The sequence below is a fragment of the Cyprinodon tularosa genome, unplaced genomic scaffold (assembly GCF_016077235.1).
Source record: "Cyprinodon tularosa strain WSP-4 unplaced genomic scaffold, ASM1607723v1 ctg919, whole genome shotgun sequence".
Classification (NCBI taxonomy): Eukaryota; Metazoa; Chordata; class Actinopteri; order Cyprinodontiformes; family Cyprinodontidae; genus Cyprinodon; species Cyprinodon tularosa.
Window position 1 is genome coordinate 63,744 of NW_024039695.1, and position 21,161 is coordinate 84,904.

The 21,161-nt window shown below is 34.9% G+C and overlaps 1 protein-coding gene across 2 annotated transcripts in view; it reads left to right on the forward strand.

Annotated features, from left to right (window-relative positions):
- Window positions 1–21,161, forward strand: part of LOC119776201 — a 101,038-nt gene that overhangs the window by 6,941 nt on the left and 72,936 nt on the right. For both annotated transcript variants that reach the window (XM_038274487.1, XM_038274488.1), the window contains exons 3-5: window positions 74–376; window positions 11,101–11,139; window positions 11,225–11,300. In XM_038274487.1, coding sequence (XP_038130415.1) covers window positions 74–376; window positions 11,101–11,139; window positions 11,225–11,300 — 418 coding nt within the window. The remainder of the gene's footprint in view (window positions 1–73; window positions 377–11,100; window positions 11,140–11,224; window positions 11,301–21,161) is intronic.

Here is a 21,161-nt window from a genome sequence, read left to right on the forward strand (position 1 = left end):
GTAAAAACCAGACTGTATTCCAGGATTTACTTCTATAACTAGATGTTGATCATTATGTTTATTTTCTTCCCAGAGCTGCATGAACCCATCCTTGATGTCAGCAGATCAAAGTCTCCTGCAGAGTCAGTTGTGTCCTGTTCAGCCACAGGTCGACCTGCTCCCACTGTAACACTGACTGTTCTACAGCAGAACCTCAGCTTCTCCCACTACAACAGCAGCAGTGTGACCCACAGCAACGGTACAGTCACCGTCACCACCACAGCTCTGCTGTCAGCTTCCAGCAGCACACAGGTTGGATGTTCAGTGTCAGTGCTCTCTGCTGCTCCCAGAGAGAAGCTGATCACCGTTCCTGGAGTTAAAGGAACATCTGATGATGGTGAGGAACTCTTAGAGATACAGAGATTGTTTATGTCTATCTTTATGACCATACAGCGACACAGTTTAATGAATTTTATTGAGTTTTAGACCAATACAATCAGATAATGAATGGAAAGAGAAGTACAAATCTAACCTAATAAAATCTCATTAAAATCTAGGGCTGTCCTGATACAGCTTAGTTATTTGTGATAAGATACCAATATGGAGCTTTGAGTATTGACCAATACTGATATTGACCTGATAGAATATAAGCATGAATCATAGATGCTTTCTATACTTATTACATACTGTAAAATGTTAGCAAAGGTTTAATAAAGCGATATTATGACAAACTTTAAACAGAAGCAGATTGGTTTCTATCAGCATAAAAATATCATAGATTTTAGATGCAGGTTGATAAAATAGAAGATTAGTTTTTTGGACAATATCAGATCAATATCTGAAATTTATATCCCATCGTAACACCACTACTAAAACCTGCTGTTTGTGGGTGTATCAGGGGAAAATGTGGAAAACTTACAACTTGAATGGTTCAGACTTTTACTTATAGGCTCTGTGAATTAATTGCAGACCTGTTTCTTATTTTCTGTTTATTTTTTATTAGTTTTGGAAAAACAATCAGAATCATCACTTAGAGATTCCAGTAAGTTATGTTCAGATTCTCAGATTGTTTAGTTTTTTCTCAGTTTGTTCTATTGTTGAGGAAAAAAATAATCTTCTTTCTCCAGGATGGCCTTTAATTCTTCCATTGCTAATGATGGTTATCATTGGTATTTTTCTTCTTAGTTTTCAACAAAGGTACGTCTATGAATTATTGATTTTTACCTTAATAAAATCACAGTAACTTCTGTTGCTAATTGTTTTATATAATTGTTCTTCATTATTTTATTTTTTTTTTTTTTTCAAATCTTTGCTTGTGTGGTATATACTGTAAATCCTATCTTTTACTTCTTTTAAAGCTTCTTAGTTTCTTCTTTTTTCCATTTTCCTTTAATGCCAGACAGCAAAGCAGTGTTGGAAAGAAGCTCAGGAAATGAACATCTGAAAAACAGACAAAACAGCAAGTCGTGACCATGAAAAACAGAAACAACTTCATTTTAACTGTAGTTTAACAGTAACTGAGCAACACGTGGTCAAACTGATTAGGCAGCTAAACCTAAACTAGACTGGATAAAAGCTGGAGACAGAACTGATAATGTAGACATGCCGTTAGACAATCCTCAATCGCCTCCTGAGTATCTGCACGTACGTGCCTGATTGTTTAAATGTTTCTAATTTTAAGAAAACTGTTGCTTCTTTCAGGGTTTACACATTTTAATTTCAGTCAGGTTTTTTCAAGTTTTGTATTAAAAACAAGTTTTGATAGCCATTAACTTTGAAAAAGAAAACCATACTGCCCAATGTTGGAGGAAGAGAGATAACCACCTGTTAAATGTTTTTTTTTTATTGTATTTCCAAATATTTTGGTGATTAGCCTTTTTAGTATTTAATCAGTTGAGATAACAACAACAATAATAATAATGATAATCACCATCATCATAATAATCATAATGTGACATGAGTGTCATGATGACATTATATGTGTTTGGAAGGGAATTGAATTATATTATGTCCCTGTTTTACTGTAGTTAGTGTAAGATTGATAGAAAAGAAGAGGAAGAAGATTAAATGAGAGCAGAGGAAAAAAGGGACACTGATAGAAAGAACAGTTGGAGAGAAGGGGAAATCTACTTAGAAGATTTAAATAGAGAGCAGGCAGAATATATGGATAGATATATTTTCTTTTTTTTTATAATCTCTGCTGATCTGGTATCTACTGTATATTTCCTAAACATTATAAATCATATTTATTTCATTTTATTTCTCTTTAAGGCGAGACAACTCTGCAGCGTTGGAAAAAAACACACTAAGACTCTGCTGATGTGGAAGTGAACCAGCTCTGCTGTACTGACCAGCTGTCATTTTGAACCACAAAGCTTCAAGGACAAGAAGCAAACAGGAAGTATGCAGTTTTATGAAGTGACTGATTTTTATCAAAAATGTGATTTAATCCAAATGTCCAACTATGGTTGTTGCCCCAAGTATGATTGTAAACATGAAGCACTTTAAGTCTCAGACACTGACTGATTTGAGAAAAATGAAGGAAAACAGCTAAAAGTAAAGGATGACCAGAGAGCATTATATGCATCTTTATGTGGAGAAAAAGGTTACCCCAATCATACCCTATTTAAATATGTTTCCAAGGTTGAACCCATTAATTATATAATTTAGTGGTTTCAGTTTTAATTAATTTATATATCAAATTTGTGTTTTTCAGCGTTTTATAAATAATCAACTTTAAATTCAAGCACTTTTTCTACAGTTCTTTTTCTTTGTTTCATGTCGTTCCTGTAATGTTACTAATGAGCAGAAAAACTATAGATTCAGGGAAAATGAAGGAAAACTGGTTCCACTGATACAGTTGCTGCTGCTGTTGTTTTTGTTGTATGAAGGTTTTAATGTTTATTTCTGCTTGTAGATGTTAGTAACAATAGTCAAAGTAAACTGTTACTGTAGGTCTCTAGCTTTTCTTTTGAAAACTTTTCTGCAGGGCGCACTGTTTTCCAAGTGTTATACATTATAGTATTATTGATTAAAAAACCTGAAAGTATTTTTATTTTAAGTCTGTGCTTACATGAACTACATAATGTATTATTCTGTATCCAGTGTCTGAAAGCTTCCATTAGAATGTTATCATGTAAATTCTACCAATAAATATAGACTTTAATAAAAACTGTTTTCATTATGTTTAATCATTTCTAGTACGTATTTGTCTTTTTTTACATTGTTATCTCAGTTGCATTTTAGTGCATCTTAATGCAGAAAAATAAATATATAAATATCTCAAAGAAATGTCATTGAATTAAATATAATTATTACAGTCAGACCTGTGTGGTTCAACTAGTCTCAGCTTAAAGTTTTACATACATCTGCAATAAAATTATTATAATTTTTTTAAGACAACAACCAGCAAAATGTTAGTGTTAATTTCTGATTTAACATTGAAATTATGCATTGAATAGTTTAGAGATTATTGCTAGAAATTAATCAGCAGCAGGAAAACAAGAAAAGCAATACTTGCCATATATACTTGATGCACAGGGGGATATTTTCTAACTATTTCAGTTGTTCCTTTAACTCAGTTTATACATTTAGGTTCTTTTTAGTTTTAACTTCATATAAAATGATAATGATTATTTGCTGGGGAGCTCATCCAGTATGTGTTTAAATCTAACAGAAAGGCATGAAAACAAGTTATTTGGGCCAATCAGGCTTAGTGAAATGTTACGTTGTCATCCATTCAAATTAATGTGCACGTTTTTGAGGAACAAAAGCATTTTTTTTTTTTTTTTTTTTTTTTTTTTTTGCATTTTTAACAAATATGTAGTATTTATTCCAGGGGATGTCAAAGAAAAGCCAGTGAAGTTAAAACTATAAATTTGTACCACCATAAGATTATCCCTGGATGTTCAACACCTGGAACCTTGGAGCAGATCAGCTACAGCAGCAGAGGATCCCACAGATTAACATTCCTGTCAGCTACTGAGAGCAAGAACCTCAGACTGTAGAACAACAGATGCTGTTTAATGAGGTGCTGCTAACAAATCAGCTGTGGGATGCTGTAATGTCAATATTTATCACAATCTCTACACCTAGTTCACACGGTTGTAATTAAAAAATAAGAGGTTCTAACCTGATAGTATTAAACTGCAGGGTGGCAACCGTAGCTCTCATCCTTTATTTCAGTAAAACAGGAAAAGTTCTGAAATGTACAAAAATAAAAATAAAAATTTTCTTTTGCCTTCAATAATAAAGGACATTTATTTCATAACTTTTGATAAATAAAAACACAAAGTTTTAGGTACAAAACATGTCAGCCAAATAAGCACAGCCCATATTCCATGTTTTGGAGACAGCTGGATTAATGGTTTCATTTATCACAGCAAGTCTTCCAGTCCCTAAAGCAGTAAAATAGCCCCAGACCATCACACTACCACCACCATGTTTTACTGTTGGTGTGATGTTCTTTTTCTTAAATGCAGTGTTTCTTTTACACCTTCCCAAAATAAATTCTTGTCTTGTTAGTCTACAGAATATTTTCTGTAGATTTTCTGGGGATCTTTAAGGTGTTCTGAAAAAAGTTCCTTTTGATCAGTAGTGGTTTTATTCATTGAACGCTGCCATGCAGGCTTTTTTTTTTTTTATTACAAGTATATGTTTAACAACCGTTTTCAATGGAATCAGAACATTTAGACTCAGTGAAACAACGAGAGATTTTTCTAAGGAACGTGTTGAAACGAACAAGGAGCTGTTTGCTTTCAGAGGAAGGAGTAGACACTGCTGTCAGCCACCTGCTTTCAAGCAAACGCTCCTGTTTTATTTTTGTTTTTTATCAGTATCACTGGCGATATTCTGCTATAACATGTGAAGGGGGGGAAAAACAACAGAAAAGCTCATCTTTCATAAACAGAAAACCTTACTGATTTCACGTTCAGTACGTTGGAATTGAGGCGGAGTGAGCTCGGTCAGCTCTTCCTACTGCTACGAGGAGAGGTGTCGTGCCGTGCCAAGAGGTGTCTTGGCACGGCACCTCTCCTGAGCGAGAAAGCGGTTTAACGTAACGTTTTGCATTTATATCAACAAAAAAGTTTTAAGTGTAAGAAAACGTCAAGGCATAAAACAAATCCATCTTTTTGTCAGTGGAGTAGAGAAACAAATGATGTCACAAGTTTTTTGTTTGTTTGTTTGTTTGTTTCTTTGTTTTTTATGAACAAAGTAGCAAAACATGGTCCGTGTAAAAAGCGCCGGAAGGAAAAATGTGGTTAGACAAACCGTTCAGAGAAAAACAAAGCATGGAGACATAGTAAAATAGTAAACTCTACAATCAACCCTGCATGTTTTATATATGTCCTGTACTTTGATTTCTAATATAAATGATTAACTTTTATACACTGCAAGTATAGTGTATGGGCCATTTTTTATTGTTTTATTTCTAAACGTATGCCTCCCATTGGTTATTCATCAGGTTTCTTTCTTTGTCTCCACCCCATCCTCAGTAATGACTTCAACTCGCCACGATGCCACATGGAGCTACTTTGTGTAATTTTCTTAATTTTAAACTGTGGAGCATCACAGCTGAAAGGTGAGAATAATCACTGTTTATGCTTTTTTTATGCAGGAAGTTGGATGTTTTATCCCTGCCAATGCTCAGTCTTCTATTTGTGATTTATCATTTCATTATTATTTTTTTCTGTCTAGTCCAATCTGATTTAAGAAAATTAATCAAAATCTTTGTTTACATACAACAAGATGCTCTGAGGTGTGAATTTCTTGCAGAATCTTTGTTGAATAATAAAACCGTCTGTTCAGTCTAGACAAAGCTGGCACAGTTCCAACCATGCTGTCAGTTTTACTATGAACTCTTCTCATTCAGAAATCTACTTAAGTTACTTAAATAGATGCTCCTCTTATGGTAGTTTTATTGCATCTACTTAAATCATATTTGATATTCAGTGCAGTTTTAGTTCCATGAGCTGACTTGTTCTGTTGATGTTTTCTATCAGTTAGATCTAAAAGGCAAGAGGGTAAAAGTGTAATAATTTCAGGGCAATATGCAGGGCCCAATAAATACATAATCTTTATGACTTTTGAATAGCCTAGGCTGTGCATTTATCTGTCCCTTTTCCCCTGCAGGACATTTCAGGCATTATAAACTTGATTTTTCTTTTGAAACTTCTATCTAAGCGAATAGAAATGTGTCACAAAAGGCATTCCAGTATAACTGAAATAAGTTGCTTCGTATTTACTTAAGTATTTAAAGTAGATACCCAAGAGCTATTACATTATTATGTTCATGAAGTTTCCTGATCTGTTCATGCTTGTTATGGGAAGCAGGCTTTTTAAAATATTTCTATTATTATCATCTGCAGAATTGGATGGAAAATAAAGGGAGGAGATAATTGGATTAGAGTGATGGACAAGAGACTGATATAAAATATGAAGGGCAGGAGCATTGGAACCACTGTGTTAGATCAATGTAGATTTTAAGTTTTGGGCAAACAGTGAAGTTCGTTAAACTGTCAAATCTAACTGGAGGAACAGGGAGAGCCAGATTTAAGGAAAATAATACAGACTGTTCCTGAAAAACAGGCTTTACAGGAAAATAACTAAAACAGATTAAAAAAAAAAAAACAGGAGGGTATCAACCTCTGATATGTTAAAGCAGACCAAATATGGTGGTTGGGAATACAACCTGCTAATCTTTGCATCCTTTAAAGCTACTTCATTTCTAGCTGTAATGATGAGACCACCTAGCCATACCATTAAGATCATTTTTTCACTATTTTTCTTTTTAGAATACAAACACTGATTGCTTGGATATTGCTTGTAGTCATCTTCAATCAAATATGCATGCGGTGAAGCATTACAGTTTCTCCCAGACCATTTTAAACCATACAGACACCTTTTTAGTTCATATGACTGTATTTTAACCACCTATCTTAAAACCTTCAGGTGGAATTATTTGCTTTTCATCAGTGGTTTCTATGTAAATATCTGGTCTTAACATCCATGTAGTTTTTGCTGTGCTGCTTTTATCACTGCTCTCATGCTTGTGATGTCTCCCATTGTGAAAGTTCCTCTTCATCATGTGCCCTGGATGATTGTCAAACATGAAGTCTTAGTATATTACCAACAGTAACCTTAGAAACGGTGGTCCCAGCTCATTTCAGGTCATGGACCAGCTCCTACTGATCCTAGGATCACTGAGAGCCCACAAGGTGAGATCTGGCATGGAGTCGCCGTCCGAGAGAGATTGACAATAATGTTCATCTTCATCCTTTTTATAATAATGGGCTCTATGCACAGCTCCACTACTTCCTGAATTTAAGGCAGCTCCTTTGTTTCCTGTCTTTCATTACTGGACGAACTGATTAATCCAGGTGTGTCTGGCCAGTTACTTAGGTCATACACACCTGGATTAATCAGTGCATCCAATCATGAAAGACAGGAAACAAAGGAGCTGCATTAAATTCAGGAAGTAGTGGAGCTGTGCATAGAGCCTATTGCTCCAACAGTTGATCTTTTTTTTTACCAAGTTGCTCTGCAATTGCACCGTAGCCCTTTCCAGCATTGTGGGAGTCTACAATTCTGTTTCTGGTGTCTTTGGACAGCTCTTTGGTCTTAGCCATGTATGTGGCTGTTGTCTTACTGATTGATGGACAGTTCTCTTTGTGCAGATAAAAATTTCTCTCATGCTGGACATGCAACTAGGATGAAAATTTCAGATTCCTTCATGATTTGAAAGTAGGAGAATTTGCAAAATGGCAGGGTGTTCAAATAAATATTTTCCTCTGTATAATTTGCCTGTATCAAAGTCCCTTAATTTGGCTAGCACATGAGGTTTTATCATGAATCTATAATTGTTGTGCGATAATCATATATTCAACCCCCACCCCCCATGAAGGGGCAGCAAAGATGTTATTTATTCAAATAATATTCAGACTCTATGAACACATCCCCAACTGGCTGTGAAGGGACAACAAATTAAAGTATGAATCAAGTTTAAATTATGGTATAACTTTGCACATATCATGGAATAAATTTACCACAACTTCTATCCAAAATATAGGAAGTTATTAACAAAACAAATAAAGTCATAGTCAAATAGATTTCAGTTAAAAAAACTCTTGACTAAATAAGTGAAACTCAATTAAGTACATGGTACAAAAACAAAATGAAATGACAAATGGTTAAATAAACGTAATCAGTGAGAATCATAGTTTAATGTGGATTTTGTATTTTGAAGAATCTTACATGACGTCAAATTAACTTTTAACTAATTTGGAGCAAATGGAGTGTGTTTACATCAATTAACAATGCAAATCCATGAAGCATATAAAACAATATTTGGTAAAATTAAATTTATTTTGAATATCAGAAATGATTAAACTTTAGTTGACTAATGCTTAACCATCTGTAATTGAGTTAATATGTGTTGAGCATGTGAGAAAGAGCAAACTTTAATGTTATATTTGTGTTAAAAAACTTGTTGAAATACAATTTGTTTTAACTTTATGAACAACTGCTGAAAGCATGTCTGCACGGGGAACCATGGTTTCACTATTAGCTTCTTGTTAGCTTGTTATACAGAACCAGAAACATTTAAATAACCAGGTTTATTGAAAACTCTAGGTTTGTTAACCATGAAATCATTGAAAGTCTTGACTTTTCCATTTCATTAAAACATGTCTCTCCTGTTACAGTATCAACATTCTCTTTAGAGCTGTGGTTCCCAACCCTGTTCTTTAGGAACCCCTGTCCTGCATGTTTTAGATATTTCTCTGTTCTGAAACAACTGATTCAAATTAGGGCTCCTCCTCTGCAACAAAGCGCTGCAGAACCATGTTAATCATCCATTATTTTCTGGTGTGATGCAACTAGTATTTACTGTGTAATGGAAAAATGAGAAGATACCCCATGAGATGATGCACAGGTCCTACCTGTTAAAAAACAAAGTTTTTATACCTCACCTTAATGTGCTGATAGGAACACTTCTCCACTGTGAGATTGCACCTAAATAGCATACAATGATACACTATCATTCATGCAGTATAATAGTTTTTTTCCGGTTACTGTTGCCATGGTTAAAACAGACTGTAAGCAAGCATAGCTTCAGAGAAAATAATATTTTAGGAGGATCATAACCGCGATGAACTGACTGCACAGATCACTTTGAGGCAATCTTTCTCACTTAAAAATGTGTTAAAACTACTTTTTTTCCAACTGATCAAAGCAAATAAAGCCAATCTGCTCTCTAGCTTGTAACGGCAGAACTTAGCAGCAGCAACCAGAGCATTCAGCATCCAGAAGCGTCAAGGTCTCTTTACCAGTGTTTGAACCAGCATCAAAGTTTTGGTGTTTAAGAGTTTTTGACACCCAGAAAGCATTGGGTGTGAAGTCACCATTAGAAGAGGTTCACATCAGCGAGACATCATGAATAAAAGCCACAGCTTCGGTTTCCTAAGTTATTCAGGCAGATCCCTGCTATGTTCCAACCACAGCATTGCATAATTTTTATGTCTAGTTCCTGGTTTTATAAAGTTATCACTCTAAAAGATCAGGTTGTCAATGGATTTGATCGACAGTATCTGGCTGCCATTAGGATGTAAAATCATCAGAAGTGCAGTGGTTTACTTCGTTTTAGCAAATATTTCTATTCCTGTGTGGAATCTGTGGTGTGCTTTATAACCTTTAATGTTAGATTTTAAAATGTTTGATAATCTGCTTCCAGAGAGGAAATCACTCTAATAGAATGATAGATAATATACATAAAGTTACATTGATCTATTTCTTTGCTTTTTACAGGTCTAGCAGCTGTGGTCCAAACCCAGCTGAATGTCTTCGCAGCAGAGGGTGAAGATGCTCCTCTAGGCTGTCAGCTTCTGGAAACTAAAGATGTCCACCAGGTCACCTGGCAGAAGGTCATTGGGAGGAAAGAGAGGAATATCTGCTCCTACAGCGAGTATTTTGGTCAAACAGTGAATCCTGACTTTAAAGATAAAGTCCAGTTTACAGAAGCTGGACTGAAGAATTCCTCCATAGTTATCAGGAAAGTTACAGAGCAGGATGAAGGATGTTATCTCTGCTTGTTCAGCATCTACCCTGATGGAGCTCTGATTGGGAGAACCTGCCTGAATGTTTATGGTAAGAACCAGACTGTATTCCAGGATTAACTTCTTTACTAGATGTTGATCATGATGTTTGTTCTCATCCCAGAGCTACATGAACCCATCCTTGATGTCAGCAGATCAAAGTCTCCTACAGAGTCAGTTGTGTCCTGTTCAGTCACAGGTCGACCTGCTCCCACTGTAACACTGACTGTTCTACAGCAGAACCTCAGCTTCTCCCACTACAACAGCAGCAGTGTGACCCACAGCAACGGTACAGTCACCGTCACCACCACAGCTCTGCTGTCAGCTTCCAGCAGCACACAGGTTGGATGTTCAGTGTCAGTGCTCTCTGCTGCCCCCAGAGAGAAGCTGATCACCATTCCTGGAGTTAAAGGAACATCTGATGATGGTGAGGAACTCTTAGAGCCTGAAAGATACATAGATTGTTCATGTCTATCTTTTATGACCATACAGCGACACATTTTGATGCATTTTATTGAGTTTTAGACAATACAATCAGATAATGATTTGGAAGAAGTAAAAATCTAACCTAATAAAATCTCATTAAAATCTAGGGCTGTCCTGATACAACTTTTTCATTTGTAATAAGACACCAATATTGGAGCTTTTAGAATTGACCAATACTGATATTGACCTGATATGATATAAGCATGAATCATAGATTCTTTTATATCTTATTACGTACTGTAGAATGTTAGCAAAGGTTTGATAAGGTGATATTATCAACAGAAGCAGATTGTTCCTATTAGCATAAAAATATCATAGATTTTAGATGCAGGTTGATAAAATAGAAGATTTGTTTTTTGGACAATATCAGATCAATATCTGATATTTTATATCCCATCGTAACACCACTACTAAAACCTGCTGTTGGTGGGTTTATCGGAGAAAATGTGGAAAACTTACAACTTGAATGGTTCAGACTTTAAGTTTTAGGCTCTGTGAATGAAATGCACACCTGTTTCTGATTTTCTATTTTATTTTTTATCAGGTTTAGAAAAACAATCAGAATCCTCTCTCAGAGATTCCAGTAAGTTATATTCAGATTCTCACATTGTTTAGGTTTTTTCCCACTTTGTTCTATTGTTGAGAAAAATTATATCTTCTTTCTCCAGGATGGCCTTTAATTTTTCCATTCCTGATGCTGATGATGGTTATCATTGGTATTTTCCTGCGTCGTTTTCAGCAAAGGTACGTCTATGAATTATTGATTTTTTACCTTAATAAAATTACGTACAGTAACATTTGTCACTAAATTTTTATATAATTGTTCTTCAGTTATTCACAGGAATTGATAACCATTACAAGATGCTACTCTCAGTTATAAGTAAGTATTTTTTTTTTTTATTCCTCAGTGATATGGATAGATATATTTCTTTTTTTTTTTTTTTTTTTTACGATCTCTGCTGGTGTGGTTTATACTATAAATCATATCTTTTACTCATTTTAAAGCTCTTTACAGTAGTTTCTTCTTTTTTCCATTTTCCCTTAAGGCAACATTTGTTGCTAATTCATATAATTGTTCTTCAATTATTCACAGGAATCAAAATCCAAGATGCTACCTTTAGATATATTTTTTTTATTTCTCAGTTATAGTGATATATATTTTTTCTTTTTTTTTAGAACCTCTACTGATCTGATATATCCTGTATATTTCCTGAACATTATAAATCATATTTTTTTCTCCTGTTTAAGCCAATTAGTTTATTTTTTGTACTTTCCTTTAAGGCAAGACACTTCTGCAGCGTTGGAAAAACACAAACTCAGACTACAAACATCTGAAGAAACACAAAGACAAAACAGTGATTCTGAGTCATGACCATGCAAAACAGAAACACTTCAGTTTAATCACTGTTGTTTGATTATTAGCAGTAACCCAGGCCAGGCCAAGCTGCTAAGTCAGCTAAACCTAAACTACACTTGACCAAAGCTGTTTTCATCTTTCAGCTGTCTTACTTTTATCACATTTTTGACCTCTGGGGGATGCCATATTTTAGGGTTATGATACTGGAGGATCTAATCAAAGCAGACATAATAGAAAGAATTGATCTTTGAGTATTAGTGGAAGCAGCCAGAATTTCTCATTTAAACAGCAACTCATTTCTACAGTAATCTGATCCTGTCATTCCTGCCACATTTGAGATACAGATCTTTTTACTGATGTTAAATTCAAGATGATGGAAGGAAAGTTGTTTTTTTTTTCAGTTTTTACAGCACTAGTGGATCGTTTTTTTTTTTGGAAAGTAGGCTGACAGGAAAGGGGGCATGAAAGAGTATGATTCGAACCTGGGTCAGCCGCGTGAGGTCTAAGGCCTCCATACATGGGTCGTGCTGGCTAACGCTGCGCCACCTGCATGACCAGAAGGAAAGTTTTAAAGAGTTATAAAAAAATATGTTAATCTTGAGTAAAACTATTGCATGGTATGGTTTATTTGAAATGGAAGAACATGAGGCTAATTTTTTCAGGGTAAAACAAACTGAACATACTTTTGGTTGAATCATCTCATCAATGTTCATCCAGCTGATAGATGTTTTATATCAGTTTGTTACCTGCAGAGTCCTCAGATCACCAACCAGCTCTGCTGTACTGACCTGCTGTCATTTTGAACCACAAAGCTTCAAGGACAAGAAGCAAATATGAAGTACCGGTATACAGTTTTATAAGCTGACTGATTTTTATCAAAAATGTGATTTAATCCAATGTCCAACTATAGTTGTTGCCCCAAGCATGATTGTAAACATGAAGCACTTTAAGTCTCAGACATTGACTGATTGGAGGAAGTTGAAGTAAAACAGTTAAAAGTAAAGGATGACCAGTGAGCATTATATCTTTATTTGGAGAAAAAAGTTAACCACAAATACCCTATTTAAATATGTTTCCAAGGTATAATGCATTAAATATATCATTCAATACATTTCAGTTTTAATTCATATATATATTTAATTTGTGTTTCTCTGCATGTTATAAATAATTCACTTTAATTTCAAGCACTTTTTCTACAGTTCTATCTTTCTATTTTTTATGCCATCCCTGTTATGTTACTACTAAGCAGTAAAAAATATAGATTTATATTTAAAGCCCAAGTCTGTGATTATATTTTATATTAATATATGATCTGCTAATATTTAATGTCCAAACAGTTTGACTCGGGTGCATCTCCAGGATGCACTATTCTTTTCAACGTGTTACACATTATAGTATTATGGATTAAAAAACACAAAGGACTTACTTTAAGTGCCTGCTTACATGAACTACATAATGCATTATTCTAAATCCAGTATCTAAAATCTTTCATTAGAATGTTATCATGTAACTTCTACCAATAAATATAGACTTTAATAAAAAACTATTTCATGGTGTTTTATCATTTCTAGTGCATATTTGTCTTTATTTACATTTTTATCTCAGTTGCATTTCAGTGCATAATAATGCAGAATATATATATATATATATATATATATATATATATATGTATGTATATATATATGTATGTATATATATATGTATATATATATGTATGTATATATATATGTATATATATATGTATGTATATATGTATGTATGTATATATATATGTATGTATATATATATGTATATATATATATGTATATATATATATATATGTATATATATATATGTATATATATATATGTATATATATATATATGTATATATATATATATATGTATATGTGTGTGTGTGTGTGTGTGTATATAAGAAATGTCATTGAATTAAATATAATTGTATTATTCTTTCTTCATTATTATAGTCAGACCTGTGTAGTTCAACTAGTCTCAGCTTAAAGTTTTACATTCATCTGCAATAAAATTACTAATTTTATTTTAAGACAACAACCAGCAAAATGTTAGTGTTAATTTCTGATTTAACATTGAAGTTATGCATTGAATAGTTTAGAGATTATTGCTAGAAATTAATCAGCAGCAGGAAAACAAGAAAAGCAATACTTGCCATATATACTTGATGCACAGGGGAATATTTTCAAATTATTTCAGTTGTTCCTTTAACTCAGTTTATTCATTTAGGTGCTTATTATAACTTTATATAAAATGTTAATGATTATTTGCTGTGGAGCTTTTTGAGGATCAACAATGTGTAATATATCTAAAAACCTTCTGGAGTGAACTTTGGTTCAAAGTAAATATGTTGCTTCATCCAGTATGTGTTTAAATCTAACAGAAAGGCATGAAAACCAGTTATTTGGGCCAATCAGGCTGATGAAATGTTACATTGTCATCCATTTAAATTAAAGGAATAGTACACCCAAAACATGATTAGCCTTCATTTTCTACTCACCTCCATGCTGAACAACACTCTGGAGTACTTTTTTGATATCTCAAATGCATCTGGAGATCTGGGAGGCTTCTTGCTGTCTGCTGACATTCAAATAATGGAGGTCCATGGCGCCCGAGACAGAAAGGTCCATAAAAGTCCACAAAAACGTGTCAATATTCCTCCATACTGCTCGTCCAATGTAATCCAAGTGTCCTGAGTGGGTAGCATCCAGAATTTACTCGAAACGAAGTCATTTAGAATGTTTTTAGAGCATAAACAGTAGTGTATAGGATTTCCTAATAGCGCCCCCATGCGCGCTCACGATTCTACGGAAGCCGGCAGACCAAACCGGAAGAAGGTGCGCATTCAGCGTCTGGTCTGCCGATAATGCAAGCGTAGAAGAAGAAATGTGCTGTTTACCTGTGCAAAGAAAGAAACAACGAAAGAAGAATGTCTGAGGACTTCAGTGTTGAGGAAGAGCATGAGTTCTTTGCCGAGCTGAATGCGCTGGTTTGGTCTGCCGGCTTCCGTAGAATCGTGAGCGCGCATGGGGGCGCTATTAGGAAATCCTATACACTACTGTTTAGGCTCTAAAACGTTCTAAATGACTTCGTTTCGAGTAAATTCTGGATGCTACCCACTCAGGACACTTGGATTACATTGGACGAGCAGTATGGAGGAATATTGACAAGTTTTTGTGGACTTTTGTGGACCTTTCTGTCTCGGGCGCCATAGACCTCCATTATTTGAATGTCAGCAGACAGCAAGAAGCCTCCCAGATCTCCAGATGCATTTGAGATATCAAAAAAGTACTCCAGAGTTTTGTTCAGCATGGGGGTGAGTAGAAAATGAAGGCTAATCATGTTTTGGGTGTACTGTTCCTTTAATGTACACGTTTTTGAGAAACAAAAGCATTTTCTGTGTCCTTTTTTTGCATTTTTAACAAATATGTGCTATTTAATACCAGGGGATGCCAAAGAAAAGCCAGTGAAGTTAAAACTATAAATTTGTACCACCAAAAGATCACCATCTCTGGATGTGCAACACCTGGAACCTTGGAGCAGATCAGCTACAGCAGCAGAGGATCCCACAGATTAATATTCCTGTCAGCTACTGAGAGCAAGAACCTCAGACTGTAGAACAACAGATGCTGTTTAATGATGTGCTGCTAACAAATCAACTGTGGGATTCTGGAATCTCAGTATTTATCACAATCTCTACACCGGACAGCTATGTAATAAAAAATAAGAGGTTCTAATCTGATAGTATTAAACTGCAGGGTGGCAACCGTAGCTCTCATCTTTTATTTCAGTAAAAGAGGAAAAGTTCTGAAATGTACAAAAGTAAAAAATGTTTTTCTTTTGCCTTCAATAATAAAGGAGATTTATTCCATAACTTTTGATAAATAAAAAAAACAACAAAGTTTTAGGTACAAAACAGATCAGCCAAATAATTATAGCCTATATTCCATATTTTGGAGACAGCTGGATTAATGGTTTCATTTATCACAGCAAGTCTTCCAGTCCCTAAAGCAGTAAAATAGCCCCAGACCATCACACTACCACCACCATGTTTTACTGTTGGTGTGATGTTCTTTTTCTTAAATGCAGTGTTTCTTTTACACCTTCCCAAAATAAATTCTTGTCTTTTTAGTCTACAGAATATTTTTCCAAAGGTCATGGGGATCTTTAAGATGTTCTGAAAAAAGTTCCTTTTGGTCAGTAATGGTTTTATTCATTGAACGCTGCCATGCAGGCTATGTTAGCCCAGTCTCTGACTTTTAACTCTCTCCAGACAGATAGATCAGTTACTTTTTCTCTCATTTGTTACCAAATTTATTGGCATATCTTCATGATGTCTAGCTTCCGAGGATAACTTTGGTGCTCTTCACTTTGTCAGCCAGGATCCATTTAGTTATTTCTTTTTATTGAGAACAGGTGTTGCAACAATCAGGGCTGGATATCAGGGGTTCTGAGGAGCCAGAAGTCTGAGAAGGCAGGCTGTTGGTAAATAAAGCAGGTTTATTCTCTGTGGCATGACAACAATATTCGCCTGTGAGGAGAGAAACAAAGAAAATGTAATAAGTAGCATGTGGAAGAGAAGGAAATGAAGAACCAGTTACATTAACCAGGAGGAGACAATAATACTTAAAGCAATAATTAAATGTAAGCTTTTTGCATCATATTTTCTTATTTCATTTAAAAGTCATCTGGGTTTTTCAAAAGTAATCCACTCAGATTTTGGATAGTGAATTATTTCAAATCCTGAAAATTGGCTTTTCAATATGGCTCACACTTGGATTAGATCAGATAATCCAATCCTGGTTCTGATCCAGATCAAACGGGTTTTTCAGAAATTGTAGTACGAATGGATAAAATTTTGTTTAAAAAAAATTGGATTAAAATAAACCCGAAGCTCTGATTCAATATCAATTTTAGGCCCAAAATTGAATCACATATTAAAATTTGATCTAAAAAACTTTAATATTTCTCTGTACATTTTTATTTTCATTTTTTTCAACAATCACACTAATGGGCCAAGTTAGCCTGTTTAGCTTTTGATCATAGGTCTACTGCTAAAGATGACACAGAAAGAGAAAATATTCCCCTATTTCAATCAGAGATCATTTAAAAAAAAAAAAAAAAGCTGAATATAGAACAGATGCATATTACTGCCATCTACTGGTTGATGTGCAGCACAGCAGTTATCCTGATGCAGATAATCTGGATTTGGTGATCTCCCAAAGTGGGAATCTGGATCAGTTTGATCCAATCTGACATTTCCTTCTAAATCAGCTACAAACAGAGATGGATTACATGCTTGCAAAACAGCCTTCTGGGCATCAAATAGAAATATACGGCCTGCAAACCTAATCCAAAAAAGAACAAAAAACTTAATAAAGTGACCGTAGTGTTCCACAGTGAGAGGACGACAATTAATAATCAATAAAAAAATATAGTCTGTTTGGGAAATCCTTTTGTCATCTCAAGCTGAAACCCTTCCTTAAAGCTTGCATTCACCATAAATTAAGACTGTTAATTAAATAAATACGGAACCTAATTTATTAAGAACTTTTTCGCAAATCCCACTCAAAACTTGATACATATCAATTCCAATGCTTTGTGTTAAAAACACAGGCACACCTTTTTGGAAATCATTTGTAATCATTGTGCCTAATTAGCATTAAGATAGGCCACGCCTGAGGTGGATGGATTATCTCTGAAAAAGAGTGAAACTGTCTAACACAGTTTCAGAAATTATCTCAACAATTCACCTGTTGTCTCCATATAAAATTATTATATTATATTGTTAATCATTATAATATATTATTTATATAATTATTCGTGGATCTTTGCCATTTTTTTGATCATTTTTTCACTTTTGATGTACTTTATTTTGTACATGCTGTCAAATTAGAAAGTATAAGTATGTCCTCTATTTGAACTTTAACATTTTAATTAGTATAACAGCTGAGAACAATATTTTCTTCAAATCTTAAATAACAGTAACAATTTTAAAAAAAAAAAGATTTCAAGCAGACTCTTGAGATGCAAGAAGGAGCAAAGCAGGTTTATTTTTTTATGCTTTGAAAGAAACAACCAAATGTTTACAGCTCTCTGAACATACAAAGGAATTGACATGGATGTGATTTTATAACACTAACTTAGAGCTTGTGTTACAACTGATGTTTCTACTAAAAAACAAATACATACAATTATTTTAAGAACATTGTTAATGGTTTCCAATAGCCAGAATATCATAAATGGTTTATATCACTCACATTTAATTTGGTAAAGATTGCAGTAAAGCTAATTTCAAGTGGACTTTTATTATTCCTTACAAATAGCGGTAGATGTTTCATAATGCACTGGTAAACCCTTTTTACATGCAACAACAACACGCAGTTTCTTTCTCTTCCCTTCATAGTCACAATCTTTTTTGTGTGTGCAGTCAAGAATTTCCAAGTCTTTGTCACTGCATGTGTATAGCTCATTATTGGCTTTGTGTTTAATTTTGGACTTACAAATTTCTTTTACACCTTCTTCTTTATCAATAATGAACGTATTTTTATTCTTGCAGGCTTTGTTTTTGTTAAGTATTGCCCTATGTTTAATCATAGATGTACATATACCATCTAAGTTTCCATTTGGATCCATTTTTTCCACCATGTGCTTATTTTTAAATTCCTCATAGTTTTGTGTTCTTGTCTTCTTCAACATGACAGACATGCAGAACAGAACAAACAGCAAACGAAGAAGCATTTTTCTTTTCCTTCCCTGAAAGAGGAAACAAAATAGCATTACATTTTAATATTTTCAACAATTAACCATTACAAACTTTAACTTTTAAGATGAAAATGATTATTTGCTATAGTTATATAAATACCCTTTTTCAGAATTTTAAAAAGGCTGATTTTAATTGTTTTGGGTGTCACCTTTTTCATGTTTATACATTATATCAGAGGCAGGTGGGTCATTATTTAATTTTTGTAAAGTAATACTTCTGCACAAAAAAACAAAATCAAAATTTATCAGTTTAACTTGACTATTGACCAACTTATAAATACCTGTATCCACATAATCTGCTGTTAACTAAACAGAAAATCAATTTAAATAAATACATGAAACAAGCATGTGACCCAAATAAAGTTGAAACTATTACTTTAAAAAAGTTACAAATAAATAAATATCTTCAAGCAGACAATTTTTTTTTCCAACCCCATTTTCCTTCTTCTTGAAACATAGCTATGTAACAACAGTAATCCACCAAGAATTAGAAATAAGTAATTGTACTACCTTATTCTTGTCCTCGTAAAGGATTATAAATTTTTGTCGGTTGGTCTAGGTGTTTTATTGAAGCAGGATGCTCTTTTCAAGTCTCAAGTTGCTGAAGCTCTTTGGGATGCCCTCACAAGATGCAGCACACTGAATTAAGCATGTTATATATTGTTCAGAGAATCTGATTGCACATGCAAATGTATGTCATTTTCATACTGAACATAGATCATTGCCAGTTGATACAATTTAATCATGCAAAAGACTTGTCAGGTTCAAACACCTAAAACAAGTGTAACACCACAAAAGCTCATTGGATAATTTGTATCACGCGTAGCCTGGTCCAGGACGCTCTGGAGGGCTATACAATGTTAACAGGAGAAGCAGCGCAAGTGAAGTTGGACACTGTTGTTGGACAACATGCTGTAATTTATAAATGTTTTAAATCAGGTTGGTCCGGATCCGGACGCTGGTTCGCTAATCCATGACCTCTGACCTAGGAGAACAGACAGACCTGTCTTTAGTTACAACCTTCAACCATACTGAAGCACCCTCTGCCAAGTCTTCTCTTTTTATTTCATTAAGGAGCTCCCTAGTTACATGACCATCGCTGCTTTAAAGGGTGGGGAAAAACACGTGGTAAGTATAAGTACAAAAGGTATTAGAAATTATTAAATATGAAAAAACTTTATCACATTTTTTTCCAACAAGACTGAAAGGATTTTCGTGTTGCTATGATGTCCTGTTAAACATGATATGATGTGGCCCTCTTAAAAACACTTCCACAAGGACATGCGATCCAGCCTCCTCTGTGCTGGGAGACTAATGCCCATTTTACAGTACCACTGTGAAACCGATCCATGCCGAGTTCAGATAAAGCTTGGTTCTTACGACCATTTACACATCATGCTAGCACGGTTCCTCCCCTCCTATTGGCGGTCTACCGTACTACAGCTCTCAAGGCGAGAATTATGCAAAGAAAAATGATGGCGGATATAACATTCAGGAACTTCTGTGCCTGGATAACCTCCTCTGCCCAAATTTCAATGAGAGCCTAGGTCTCGGCAACATCCCACATCACACCTCGCTCTTTCGATGCCATTTATTGTTAATAGGCTGATAAGAAGTTTGTGTTGCGAACAGGTGAAGAGATGTTAATCGCAAAGCTGGACATGCCAGAAAACCCACAAAATGACTCAGCTGACTGTAAATAGGAGATGACATGGGTATCTTGCTATCAGAGAACTGAGCCAAAACTGAACCATGCCGAGCCCAACTGTTAAACTAGTACTAGATTTAGCGGTTAGTTTAGTTGGTTTTGTCTGGCACGGTCCTGTTACGTTGAGTTCCATTTACTCTCAAGAGTAATCTCGGTTACCATACTCTGACCTTTCTCGGCAGGGTTTAAAAAAGGGTACCGTAAATTGGGCTTAACGCTATCTACCCACAGACATTCATCCTCTTTGTTGAGGCTCTTTAGCCAGCAACATTAGAGAGACCCCATGAATGGAGGCCTCCGGAATCAGAACCTACTGACTACCAAAGACAAAGTGGACGTGGACTCTCTTTGAGTTCCATAAAAGTAAAAAAAAAAAAACAAAACACTGGAACTGTCTTTCCAAGTTTAAAGACATTTCGCATCCCTTCTAGGAAGATTTCTCTATTCAACATGTCTGGATTAGCTTTGAGTTCCATGCATTTATAGAATAGCCCAACAAAAGCCTTGTTATGGCTTAGAAAACATGCAAATTGAAACCGTAAAAACAGCTCCCACCCTTAATAATGGGAGCCTTTGAGGTCATTGTTGGCCTGCAATGCCCAATACTGGCCAATTCCTCTGAAAAGGCAGTCATTAAGGGTCATTGTTGGCCTAGCTGACCTGGCGAGATATTTCATTCCCCTGCATAGTGATCGCGGTTGAGATGGTAGCAGGAAGGAATCAACTGTGTTGCTGCGTTGTAGGTTTGAGAGCTGAAACCTGAA